Genomic DNA, 13,926 nt, shown 5'->3' with positions numbered 1-13,926 from the left:
ACATCTTAGAAAAGTATCAAAAGCATAAATATTTAATCAATTATATGACAGATCCTAGACCTCAGAAACAGCAACATCAAATGCTTGATAGCCATGTTGTTGTCGGAACATAGCTGTGACGGTAAGCCTTTGACTGCTGCCCACCTTAGTCTGCCTGGTGTGTTCCTTACAGGATAGGTCAAAGAGTTGAAATGAAGGCATGGTGTAATAGTCAAGGTTTTCTCTCATATCCCTTTTTCTATTGTTATGGAAGGAAACTTTTTCATAATTGTGGGTTTCCCTTGCACTAATATTTGCAACACAACGCCCCGTAATGAGTGCCCCCTTATCAGATGGAATAATTATCACACCAGATAAAATCCGACCGTGAGGTGTTGAGTATTTATTTGGTGTGATAAATCTCACAGATAATTCATTATTTGGGAATAGCATGCATATTTTCGTGCTTTCCATACCAAACCCTCATTTCCCATACCAAACTCTCATGTTCCAGTGATTTATGTTAATTTTCGACAGGTTCGACTTCTGAAAATTTCCGGGGCAAATTACAGCAGTTCCTTGTTAGCCACAAACTCATGATTCCAGTATGTGCGGTAACAGGAGTCACTGCTATACCAGAATTTAACAGGGCATTCATAAAGTGGACCAATATGTGTTGGATCTTCTCTTATAGTCAAGATATATTCTCACAAGATTAACCCATTCATTGGGATAATTAATTACGCAATTCTGTGAATGAATGGTTTGCTTATACACACGTCTTATTTTTGGGGGAATGATATCTGCGCTTGAACAACTTAATGTGGTATGCTATAAAAAGCTTCACAGGGTGCAGAATATGCTGCTGAAGACATCAGCAAAACATTGTGACTGAATCTGACCAAAGAAGTTTTCACAAGATGTCTACTTTATATAACCACCTCAGAAGCTTTGCTAGAATGTTTAGTGTATATTTTCTTTTACCACTTACCCTAAGATATATTGAGTGAGGGGGCGTGCACTCCAATCCTTTCTTTGTGCTGTGAAGCGCCCAAATAATTTAACCCTTACTTCTGGAAGGAGAGGTAAACCCGAACCAGCTCAACAGAACTTATCTTCCACAGGCTCCATATGTTGCGGGGATACAAACTCTATTTTTATTCATACACACAGTTACATATATTTATGTATTTGGTAATTTAATAGGGAGTGTAATAATGCTCTACATGTAGTCTTTTCTGGTTTCTCAGAGAGTTTGATAAAAGAAAAATACAGCTTGCTGAATAGGATGGGAGGTTGTCCACCAAATACCTGGGGTCTGTATCAGTGTCCAAACCTCTTTGCACCTGATCCCTCTTTTGTATTGTGTTTAATTTCGAGAACCCTCCAAATAGTTTGGTTTTGAAAGGGTTTGTGAATTGCATGTAGTTGGGTTCAGAGTGCAAGTGTGGGTTAATAATATTTCAGAGTCTAGGACCGTGTATGCATTGGATTCACCTCTGTGTTTCAACTCATGTTAGGTGGTCAGATGGATGCAGGTTCAAAGAAGGATTCTGGTTGAGATGGAGTGAGGGGCCAGTTCCTGCAGATCTGCCAGGCTTTTGGCCCCGTGTGCTTTGTAGAGATGCACATCCCTTACATTTAATTCTGGCATCTATTATCAGCCAAGGAGAGCTGCAAGAGCTAGCATGATATGCGCTTGTTTTCAAGCCCTGGCTGCCTAGTTCTTGAGTATTTGGAGCTTGCCCATGGGTTTTTAAGAAGACTGAAGAAGACAATGTTATAGACATCATTGAATACCAAGATGACTTCTGTTGTCAGCTTCAGTGTGTACCAGTATGCAGAAGGTCGAGTATTTTCCTGTTCTCTTCCTTTGTCACCGAGTTGGCTTGTGGAGCAATGGTGAGGCTATTGTCTAAGAGACCACATGCTCATAAGGAAGATGGTGCTAAAGCTTGATGGCCAAAAAACAACAAGTGATGGACTGAATGTGGATCAATGTCACACACTCCCCCAGTCAAAAGATCTGGGCCCAAATCCATCGTTTTTTTGCACTCCACACCACCCTGGGTCAGATAATGGCTTTATGCAAATCAGCTCTGACCCTGTTGCCCCATGGGAACAGTCCAGTCCGAACTACAACAGCCATATCTTTCCCAGACGGGAATCAAGCATCCGAGGACCGGACCGGTTTCGAGGTAACACCTCTCTTCAGCCCGGCTAGCTTGACTCCAAGTGGTGTGGAGTGCCTGGGACCCACGTCTGGGCATCCCCAGCGCACTTAGGGCGGCAATTGCAAAAAACAACAAGTGATGGACTGAATGTGGATCAATGTCACACACTCCCCCAGTCAAAAGAGCTGGGCCCAAATCCATCGTTTTTTTGCACTCCACACCACCCTGGGTCAGATAATGGCTTTATGCAAATCAGCTCTGACCCTGTTGCCCCATGGGAACAGTCCAGTCCGAACTACAACAGCCATATCTTTCCCAGACGGGAATCAAGCATCCGAGGACCGGACCGGTTTCGAGGTAACACCTCTCTTCAGCCCGGCTAGCTTGACTCCAAGTGGTGTGGAGTGCCTGGGACCCACGTCTGGGCATCCCCAGCGCACTTAGGGCGGCAATTGCAAAAAACAACAGGTGATGGACTGAATGTGGATCAATGTCACACACTCCCCCAGTCAAAAGATCTGGGCCCAAATCCATCGTTTTTTTGCACTCCACACCACCCTGGGTCAGATAATGGCTTTATGCAAATCAGCTCTGACCCTGTTGCCCCATGGGAACAGTCCAGTCCGAACTACAACAGCCATATCTTTCCCAGACGGGAATCAAGCATCCGAGGACCGGACCGGTTTCGAGGTAACACCTCTCTTCAGCCCGGCTAGCTTGACTCCAAGTGGTGTGGAGTGCCTGGGACCCACGTCTGGGCATCCCCAGCGCACTTAGGGCGGCAATTGCAAAAAACAACAAGTGATGGACTGAATGTGGATCAATGTCACACACTCCCCCAGTCAAAAGATCTGGGCCCAAATCCATCGTTTTTTTGCACTCCACACCACCCTGGGTCAGATAATGGCTTTATGCAAATCAGCTCTGACCCTGTTGCCCCATGGGAACAGTCCAGTCCGAACTACAACAGCCATATCTTTCCCAGACGGAAGGACATGGCTTTTGTAGTTCGGACTGGACTGTTCCCATGGGGCACAGGGTCAGCGCTGATTTGCATATCGCCATTGTCTAACCCAGGGTGGTGTGGAGTGGAAAAACGATGGATTTGGGCCCAGATCTTTGGACTGGGGTGAATGTGTGACATTGATCCACATTCTGTCCATCATTGTTGTGTTTGCAGTTAAAGCTTGATGGCCAGCCAGGAGTTAATAGATTTTGCTAAAAGTCTCTGACCATTAGAACTTCAATCTTAGGACTGTTCATGTACCGTTAGCGCTCTTTCATCCAGTGGCTGACATGGCCCAAGCATAAGGTAATGTGGTAAGGCACCCTGGAGAGTTATCCACATCAAAGTCAATTTGGGGATCATCAACATCCATTTTTAAGTTAATCCGGGCCTATTCAAGAAGTGTGGTTTTGAGTCTATGTGAATATAGATATTTGTAGATACAGAAACCACAAGAGGGACGATCCTTGTGGTCCAAAGCCAGACATTGAGCCTGTGGATGATTAACATGATCTGATGCTGATATTTTGAGAAATTATGGATCAATTTCCAAGTGTGAGCTGATATGCCTGCCAGGTGTTAAACTCTTTCTATCATGCTTGCATTATGGACTATGTCATTGGCAAGAGAAATGACAAGGCACATGAGAGCAGTCTAGTTGTTTTTTCTACCCTTCTGTCTTGGATATATTCATTGGGTGTTTCCAGATTATATCACCATTGTCCCTGCTTCTTTGCATTTCACATATGTCATCATATACATGACAAGCAGATCAGAGATTAATCAAAGAAGCAACTTCTAAAGCCCACCGACAATAGCTGTAAGGTTTGAGTTTGAAATAGTGCTCATACATGGCTGAATGCGCTTTTAAGATCATTCTAAGGTGGTGTATATACTGATGACAATTAGGCATTAACCAAATAAAATATACATAGACAGCTAGTAAATACAGATACTGTGAAACACTATGAAACTAAAATACAAAGAGTAAAAAGATGACCCGTTGCCGATCTCCTTCATGTCATCGAAGTACAACATAGGAATGATTTGGACTATTTTTGGAAGGCCATCTATATTTATTATAATATGGGTATTTTTCCAGATATGAGATCATCTAGGTTGTAAGCCTGGATCACCAAATTTGATGAATGGTGCTCTCTTAATAATTAAAGTGAAAGAAGGAAAAAGAGATTGAAGTAATAAAGTAATGGCGGAAGAAAGAGGAGAGTGTAGAATAGTTGATGTGTATATGGACATTTAGGCAGAAAATGAGAAAATGTTTAAAACTTTAGCGAAGTACTGGTCCTCTCAAGTGTCAGTGGTGTCCACCGGCAACCACTGGCACAAATTAAGTACTAATTAGTACGGGACGGAGGCACTCTTACTTGAAAAAAAAGAAAGCCCCATTTATTGTTCTGTACAGTGTCATTCCTGTGCAGTAACCCACCATGTGCTATATACTGTGACTGCCATGAGACTCAGGGTTGACCAGTTCATCTACGACAGTAATGTATGTATTGTATTGCAGCCTTTACATAAGGCTTCCTAAAGCTGATGATGAAGAGAAAAAAGTAGAAAGAAAATTCCTGTATATGAACATTACATTCTGGGGAACCCAATGCTAGACCACATGGAGGCCTCCTGAAGCCTTATCATGTCCTATGGCCAATTTCCAATTGCCCTTTTTTACATGAACCCCACCCATTTAAATATAGGCAATCACTGTCTAACTATTGAAGCACACAACCCCTATCTCTCACGGACAGATGCGCCACCGTACGCCCTGGCTACGAATATTATAGGAACTAATACACACCCTTCAAAAAATCATGGTGGGAATTAACCTGATTTCAGTAGACTTTGAAACCATGAACTTGTGGGGCAATGGAGAGATTGATAAAATGTGTCCCAAGGGGAGGAGGGTGGGTGAGCGTGGGGCGTTGCCTCATGCCACAGTCACAGACTGATTAAAACAAAATTGGCAAGTGTACTCGTCACAATGCACATATTACATATAATATAAGCAACAGCAAAAACTGCTAGACGTCTTCACACTTAGCAGAGTGCAGAGAAACATGGGATGATAAAGTTTGATGGCACCAGGGATCCTGCATCAGGACCCAATGAGGAGGCCCAGGCAGGTGATGGCAGACCCCGACTGGTGATGTGCTTATGCATGTGACTCAGACACAAGGTTGGGATTAGGAAACATTGAATGCAAGGCTCTTTATTTAACTTTTGGTGACTAATGCATTGTAACTCACGTTTTGGAAAATCAGAACTTGCACAGTTCCGTCTTTCATACAATCGCGTATAAAAATCTGAAAGCTTTTCTTGGTCTTTGACAGCAATGACTTCCAGTAAGTTATTGGTGGCTGGCAGCAAGTAGCTCAGATAAGACGTGGGATTAAATGGTGGCCACCATGTGGCTTGCTGAATTAAAATGCATCACTGCCGCTTTCTAAAGTAAGTGCAGGAGCAGAGAAATAAGTCAAGTGCCAATGCAGTTCACCTACAAGCAATAGCACAAATGAGTACTGGTCCTCTCAAGTGTCAGTGGTGTCCACCGGCAACCACTGGCACAAATTAAGTACTAATTAGTACGGGACGGAGGCACTCTTACTTGAAAAAAAAGAAAGCCCCATTTATTGTTCTGTACAGTGTCATTCCTGTGCAGTAACCCACCATGTGCTATATACTGTGACTGCCATGAGACTTAGGGTTGACCAGTTCATCTACGACAGTAATGTATGTATTGTATTGCAGCCTTTACATAAGGCTTCCTAAAGCTGATGCGGTTGTGATTGAAGAAGTAAAGTCAGTGGTGTAACACTGGCTCCAGAAGCATCTGCAGCATGGGGGCCTCCAACCCTCCTGGGGCCCCCAGACCTTTCGGAGGGGCCCCATTCTGCCCATGGCCATTGAATATCTGTGGCATATGGGAGACTCAGGGGCCCTTTTCACATTCAAGGGAGTCCCATAATTGTACCTTACGCCACCGAGTGCAGCACTAAACACTGTAGTGTTACCGCATTGGGTATTGTGTCTGTACTACTGCAGCTCTAAGCTAAGATCAGTATCTCATGATTTCCACATTTCTCTTTCCCCAGGCTCTAGCTGTTTGTGCAGCAGGCAGCTATCTGTACATTGCAGAGCAGAAGGGCACATCTTTTGGAAAACAGAGTTCTCAGAATGCTCCAAAATTGGCTCGTGCTTTGCTGTTCTCAGAATAGCCTCTTTCGGACAGGCAGTTGACTCATTGGCAACCTTGGAAATTGATCACAGTTAGAAATGCGGCAATAAGTTATGCTAAATTCATCTGTCAGATTCAAATAGTAATTAGTGGCCTACAAGGCGGGATGCTCTTTTATTTATGTTACCGAATGATCAAAAACCTGACCCTCGTTTAAGTCCTCACCTGCTTCAAATCTGAATATGCTCTTGAGCCACCCAGGCATGTTTTGAAATCCTCACCTGCGATGAGCAGGCAATGTCTCTTATGTAATCTTCCAGCATTCCTATTGTAGGAAAGAATCTTTAAGCTATTCTCTGCAGGCATTTAGTTGCCATGGCTAACAACAACACATAAGAAATAAAATGCAGTAACTGTACCAAGTGCTTCACATAATGTACAGCCGCTAAACTAAGTTTTTATTTTCAAATAATGCAGGAATTCAGTTGTGCACACAGTGCCACTTTTTGGCACAGTTTAAGCTGGCTGTGGCAGATTCTAGAAAATCAATTAGGCTTTATGCCTAAGATTTTCGCACATTTATTAATTTATTTGATACCTCGGTGACCACTACATCCTTTTTATGTTTCTCTTTTTGTAAGCGAAGAACTTGGAGCCATGAGTTCCTCTATGATTTGACGACCTAACAGGTTACAATCAGCCAAACTAAGTTGTTTCACTTGCGTTTCAAATGGGCAAAGTGCAGCGCCATTGACTTAGTGGTGTATTTGCATATTGTAGTTGACCTAGTAGTTGACTGCTTTAAATGGAAATATAGAAGTGTAGGTACTCACTACTGAGAGCACACCTTTTCTCCCAAGAAGATGCCAGTACTCTCCCATTCAGTGTATTGCAGCAGTGCTGAGAAGTGCAGGTACTATCCCTTTCAAATTAAAGAAGTGCATCTTCTGTGTACTGGATAATACCTGCCTATTTAAAGCACTGATTTGACCTCAGCTCCGCTATGATCCCACATGTTTTCTAGAATGGCATGTAATGTGGTAGACTTTCAAGTCAAGTTGTAGGATCCACGGTTTACCTTTGCCAATCATTGAACCCCTCATGTTCTTTCCCCAAAAATTATATATAATATGTCACCCTGTACCAGGTACTTAAACTCTGAGGTTGTTGTGGTATGGGGTGCAAGAGCAGAAAAGTAGGTTGGGTTCTGTACTCTCTTGTTTGCCCCAAAATTATATAGTGCACATCACCCTTAACCAGATGTCTGAATCCTGTCTACCCTCAGCCTCAACAGATTCAAGGCAGGCTGTCATCCGGGAGTAGAACATCCAACATTGCCAACTTTTTTGAAGCTGTGCACGAGGCCTCGCATCAGGCTCAGGGGGCCACAAAGTCAGGAAGCTCTCCTCTCGACTCCAGAACCCAACCTACTTTGCTGCTCTTGCATCCCCACAACACAACAACCCCAGTGTTTAAGCATCTGGTTAAGGGTGAGGTGCTCTATATACGTTTTAGACAAAGAACAAGAGGGTGCAGAACCCAACCTACTTTGCTGCTCTTGCACCCCCACAACACAACAACCCCAGGATTTATGATTAAACAAGTGGGTACTACACCACTCAACAAATTGGAACTGGAACCTTGATGGACTTCTGCTATCTTATTTTCTCCCACACTGTGAGGCATTATTATCTGAAGAAAAACCTAACCCTGATGAAGTCTGCATGGACGAAACACATTGGCTGGGCTGAAATGCAAATGTAAAAAGACTTCAATAAAACGGTTTGAAATGTACTTGCAAAATGCCAGAGGAATATCAATGGATGTTATTTGTTTCTGTGTTCTATTTGCTTCGAATTAAGCTTTATAGATTAAGTAATTGTATGCTCCTTATCACTGGTGTTCATCAGTGTTTGGATTTTTTGTGACTTCGAAGCAGCAGGGTCACGAAAAGTAGAGCATAGAGACATTAGATAATGACTACAATTATACACGAGTGCAACATCTAATGGCCCCACTGCTAGTACTTATATTTTGTTTGTGCAAATAAACATGTACTGAGTCTACCTAATCAAGGTACAATTTCACATTTGTGTTATTTCTAAGTAGCTTAAGAAGGGTTTTTATGGGATGATTCATTCTAGTTGGCTGGTGTACACACCAAGAGATCTTTTTCATTCTTATCACATATTGCTTTTCCAGTCATGAATGACATAATAACATCCAGGAGAGATTCCACAAGATCTGTCCTAGTTTGGGAGCTGTCTTATCTAGATCACATGCCACAATACTATTGTACACAGCCCTACAAACTTTCCCCTCTGGGCACGTCCATAATCACACTCAATATAAAAGGGTAGCCAGCATGCCAACTTGAACATATACGACCTATTTAACTAAGAGTAAACTTGCATATTACAGTTAGAGGGCAGAACACTTTAGGCTTCTACTCAAAACTTGGCATCAAATGCACTCAGTGTGAGAGCTGTTGTTTCCTCACCCACCTAGGTGTTGAGCCTTGTAACCGTTGACTAACAGTGCTATTGCCTCCATCAGGGAGAGAAGAAAACGAGATATGCAAGTGACATTACACTTTTCAAGTCCATCAACACCAAATTTATATATGTATAAGGGTATTACAATATAATATTCTCACATTTAGAAAGAACAGGGATAAGGTCCTGATGTGAACAAATAAAGGCATCAAAAGAAACCTAAAGTCTAACCTTATTAGTGTCTAGGAGAACTACTGCTTCACACGAAAAAAGGATAAACTGGCATATTTTGCTTTCCTGGGAACATCTATGACTACTTCATGGGGTTTACTACATTGCTAAAATGCAAAGGATGCACCTCTTCTAAAGGTCAATAATTCCAAATTGTTTCCACATGAGATGCATTGTGTTGCTCTCATACAAATAAGAAACCCTTTTAAGTATTGTGACCTTCCACCCTCAAATGTCCACACCTTCGTATACTCTACCAAGTCAAACACCATCCTCTGTTAATAAACAAATCGAAGAGGGTTGTTTCTTGATGATTTACTAATTTCCCAATTGGTCACCAGTAGACGGAGACTACAGGCCTCTTCTGTTCTATAGTCCTCAGCCTCCCTATAAATCAATCTCGGAAATCTGATATCTTGCATCCTATTTCCCAGTCTTGCAATCATGTGATTAGGCCTCTAGGTCATTGCACAATTATAGTCTCCTTTTGTTTGAAAATAGTGATTAAATCTGCATTGAATGCCAGCTTGGCAATTGTGATGACAAAGTGAGGCCAACAGGGGATACAGGACAATCAAGGGCCTCTGGTGACTCATGTCTCAATATCCTTTGATGCCACTCGATACTTACCAAGAAGGCCCGGAGTGTCTCCATCCTCAACCACTAAAGTGATTGGGAGCCAGTCCTGTAAAAATTATACATGCAAGTGTGGAGCTCAGAGTCAAATCTGTATCGTGTTTTGCACTGTGACATTGTGTCTGTCTGACCTCAAGAAAATAAGTGAAACATAACTGAGCCCATTAATATTTGCTCATTGGAAACAATTCCAGGGTGCCAAGAGATCTACCTGGAATGCATTTGGGGATTAAGACCTGCCTTCAAAACTTGGTACAGTTTAGACCACCAACCTCCTATGCAAAATGTGCCTGAAATGCTGCAGGAAGTAGAAAAATATCTAATTATTGGTCTATCAGCATTTTTTCCTCATCAGTACATTTTAAACCCTTATGGAAATTACAGTGAGCATTGATGGTAATTGTCTGATGGAACGGATGCATACTGACTAGTAGGCAGATAAGACTGTCCATCCGTGTCCATCATCACTTTCTCCACATCTAGGTTTCAGTGTTATTGGTGTTTACTGCAGATGTGTCCGAAGCAGCAACATTAATCAACTTTCAACATCACATTATTTTTAAACTTTTAAAGTTTTGTGAAGGGAGGTGCATGAAATGTTTCTAAACATAGCGGGGTACTGGAAACTGGTTCACCCTGCCTTGAGGGCCACAAGGAGGCAGTGGACATGTCGGTGCCTCTTAATGCTACCCATTATCAGATGCTCAACATGGGCACGTGACATGCCTCACCTTCACCACTAAGATTAGCCCCTGCCAGGTTATCCCTCACCATTTAGGTGCCTATGGGTGAGTTATGCCTCACTACATTACCCTGGAGTTGCAGACCTCCTATGTTCCCATCTGCTTCCCTCCTGTCCCCTACTCTGACCCCATCACACTCACTGTAATATCTTTTGGCCAGCTGCTGTTATCTAGGTGCAGTCTGTCCAACATCAAGAAGCAGGACCTCTTGTAGCTGGAAAGCAGAGTCTGCAGGTGAGAAAACACTGTATTAGCGAAGTCATACAAAGCCCTAATACCTCGCCTGGCTTTGTTGAAAAAAAGTTTCCCAATTCCCCATAATTATGTGGCAACATTTTTACTTTCCCCTCCCCTGGTCTATAGGTATTTATTGATATATTTTAAACCATAAGTCTTTCTTTAGATTTTTCCCGCTAGACTGGTTCATTGATCAATGTATTTCCAACCAGTTAACTTTGATTTCGACCAGGACCACCACTTGAAGCAAGCTTATCTCACAAGAGGTGCTACTCTATAAAAAAAAAACCCTGACACAACGTTGTGTAACTTTGATGGTTCTCCCGGCTTTGCTATAGACAAAATAATTCAAATATGTTTCTTATACCTCGTTTTTTTGGGTAAAATGTTACGAATGTGTTGTAATGATGAACAAACCCAGGGCATACAGAAATAAAATAAACAATCCATATTTAAACAAATAATTGATTACAAAGTCATGCATAAAATAAGATGAGGAGAAAGAGCTCATTATAAAATGACACAAATTCATAGAATTACAAATACTGTGACAGAAATATTTGCAGTCTCATAGGAATAACCCATTCTCACAACTGAAATGCTTGGTGTGCGTGAAAGGGCACAATCTTTGCTTCTAACTATATATATTCGCCTTTAGAGTTAGACTCCTGCCTTTACATCTAAACGCAGGTGCTTATAGGCCATCTGTTTTTGATATAAGATGGGTATTTCATCTGGAAATATCGCACACAGACGTCTTTTGAACATCATTCACGATGGTTTAAACCTCTGAGTTGTACATGAACGTGTTTTAAGAGCAGCATTTGTTAAGACAAACTACTTTTTTAACATTCACACCATTTCTTTTAGGGTTAGATTTGCCATTCATGATGATGCCCCACCCCCTCCTTCCTGTCAGCCTACCTCCTGCGTCAGTTGCCATGGCAATGAACCAGATGAACCACCTCAACACCATAGCTAACATGGCTGCCGCGGCTCAGATGCACAGTCCCCTATCCAGAGTGGGGGCCTCTGTGATCAAGGTAAGCGCCACGAGACGCTCTTTTGAAAACACTGTCCGTTTCCATGCAGTTCGTGCTCACGCCCGGGCATTTCATGTGAAGAAAGGCGGGATTCCATTGTAAACATGCTTTCGTTTCATTCACAGTTTCATTTGTATTCCATGCATTCAAGGAAAAGAAGCTCCATTTAACAGTTATCTTCAGCGTTTGGCATAACGTAGACATTAAACCCAATTAGTCGTTACACTTTTCATTAAATAGGTCTAATTACGATAAGATTGTGGTGCATGTGATCAGTGTGCAAATATATATTTTCATTGTGATGCAGTTAAATGAAATGAATTTGTTTTTGTTCTTTCTCGGTGCTTTGAAGCACAAAATCGACATTTTTTTTTAGCTTTGTCTGTTGCTCAAGCGAGCCTGCAAATCTGTCTAATTACTGAACATATAGTGAAAACAACGGCCAGGTTTATTCTAGATAAGATTATGCCGCTAAGTAGTTTGATGACCTGCTTTGCCTCACACATCCCCAGATTTCGCAAATCAGCTTTTCAAATACTTTCCTCTGTCTTTGATTTATACTGGGTAAGGCTGTTTTATCGCGCACTTGAATGATGTCACTGTACATTTTTATTTCTCCTTTGCCATTTAGCAGTAGGCTGCCCTACCGATATATGCATGATCAGCAAAGTTAACATTTAGAGCCTCAGCATGAAATGTCATAACTATGAAATTTTGATTTCGACTGACAGGGGCCCTGTAAATGAAAAAGAGCTTCCATTACCGTAGACCCAAGAATACCTTTCTTGTCAGCCATCAAATAGGAGATTTTATGTTGAACACTGAAAAGCCCAGGAACCCCAAAGTTGGTGGCAATTATCTAACTGTGAGGAGAGAACAGTGGCAAAAAAATGCAAAAGGCTGGAACATTAAAGATACAGTTTAAAGCTAATAAAAGACAGTTGGTGTAAAGAGGCAAAGTGATGCTCTGTACATAATGGAGAGTTTACTTTGAAGTAAGGCCTTTGATATCAGTGAATATGGGAAAACAATAGATGATGGATGAAACTATTGAATTAACCTCATCCACTGTCAGTTTTTTAGGCCACATTCCAGTCCGTCATTTTTTTGCTCGCTGTCCCTCTACAGACAGGGGCCAACCATATGCAAATAAGTTTTCAGCCCCAATAGCTATATCTCCTGTGTATGGAAACAGAAAGAACCCTAGATATATTTTGACTGTTTATGGCCTCGTCAGTGAGGTGCACCTTCTCATTGGATACTGTAAGCCCCAGGGCCAGTGTATAAGCTTATATATCTTACTTGGGCTGTCTTATTCAGAAAAACAAAAGAGCAAGGATGGACTGGTTCAATTAATTTCAACCACTGATAAATACTCCATGTACATCCAGTAGATCACTTTTTCCCTCTCTCTGCCACTACAGAATAGGACCAACCACATCCAAATCAATGTTGTCCCTCCCATACAAGATCAGTCTACAAGCCTAGGCTGAGCTGCTAGGCCATGTCACATTCAAATGGGAGCAGAAAGAACTTCAGATGTGTTTCAGCCTCATTGTTGTTGTGCAGCTTATGTCTCAGGGCACAGGGACCTAAGGAATGCCTGTTTGGTCATACTGGGCACACATGAGAAGTCTCACTGGGGAGTCAGGGGATAAGGAACACTGACCTGCTTGTGCTTATTAGTGAACCACAGAGATGCCTAGATATACATTTGTTGTCCTGGTGGGTTCTAAGCCTTGATGATGCATACATTGGATGGGTGTGCTTGGATCTTAATGCAGTGATAATGAGCAAGAGGAAGTGACAGTTTGTTGTACTTTAAAAGAGTGACATTTGCCTATTGCCTAGAATATCTCAGAATATCTGATGCAGATGTGTACTATACAAATACCAGCAACAGGGCCCTATGGAAGAGGTTCAACAATTCAGCATTGCACTTATGCCAGTTTGGACCTACGGACCCTAGTATGGTTCTCAGCAGTCCCACATTACATTTTAAGTCAAGCTGTAGTATATCTCTTACCTGTCCCCTCTTCTTGCTCAGACTTAGGTAGTAATGACTTCTGCTGTCAAATCACATGGTGGGAAAAAGTAAAAGAAGTTAGTAAACAATGGAGGACATCACAAAGATTATGGAGGACATCACAAAGATTAAGGAAACTGCAGGATATTATACTTTTAACTAT

At 42.0% G+C, this 13,926-nt stretch overlaps 1 protein-coding gene across 6 annotated transcripts in view; it reads left to right on the top strand.

The window, feature by feature from the left end:
- The window catches only part of DACH2 (dachshund family transcription factor 2), an 865,718-nt gene that overhangs the window by 624,990 nt on the left and 226,802 nt on the right, over window positions 1–13,926 (top strand). For all 6 annotated transcript variants that reach the window (XM_078688462.1, XM_078688463.1, XM_078688464.1 and 3 more), the window contains one exon: window positions 11,565–11,737. In XM_078688462.1, coding sequence (XP_078544588.1) covers window positions 11,565–11,737 — 173 coding nt within the window. The remainder of the gene's footprint in view (window positions 1–11,564; window positions 11,738–13,926) is intronic.

Source organism: Lissotriton helveticus, chromosome 4_1 (assembly GCF_964261635.1).
Source record: "Lissotriton helveticus chromosome 4_1, aLisHel1.1, whole genome shotgun sequence".
Lineage (NCBI taxonomy): Eukaryota > Metazoa > Chordata > Amphibia > Caudata > Salamandridae > Lissotriton > Lissotriton helveticus.
This window is presented reverse-complemented; position numbering and strand designations above follow the sequence as displayed.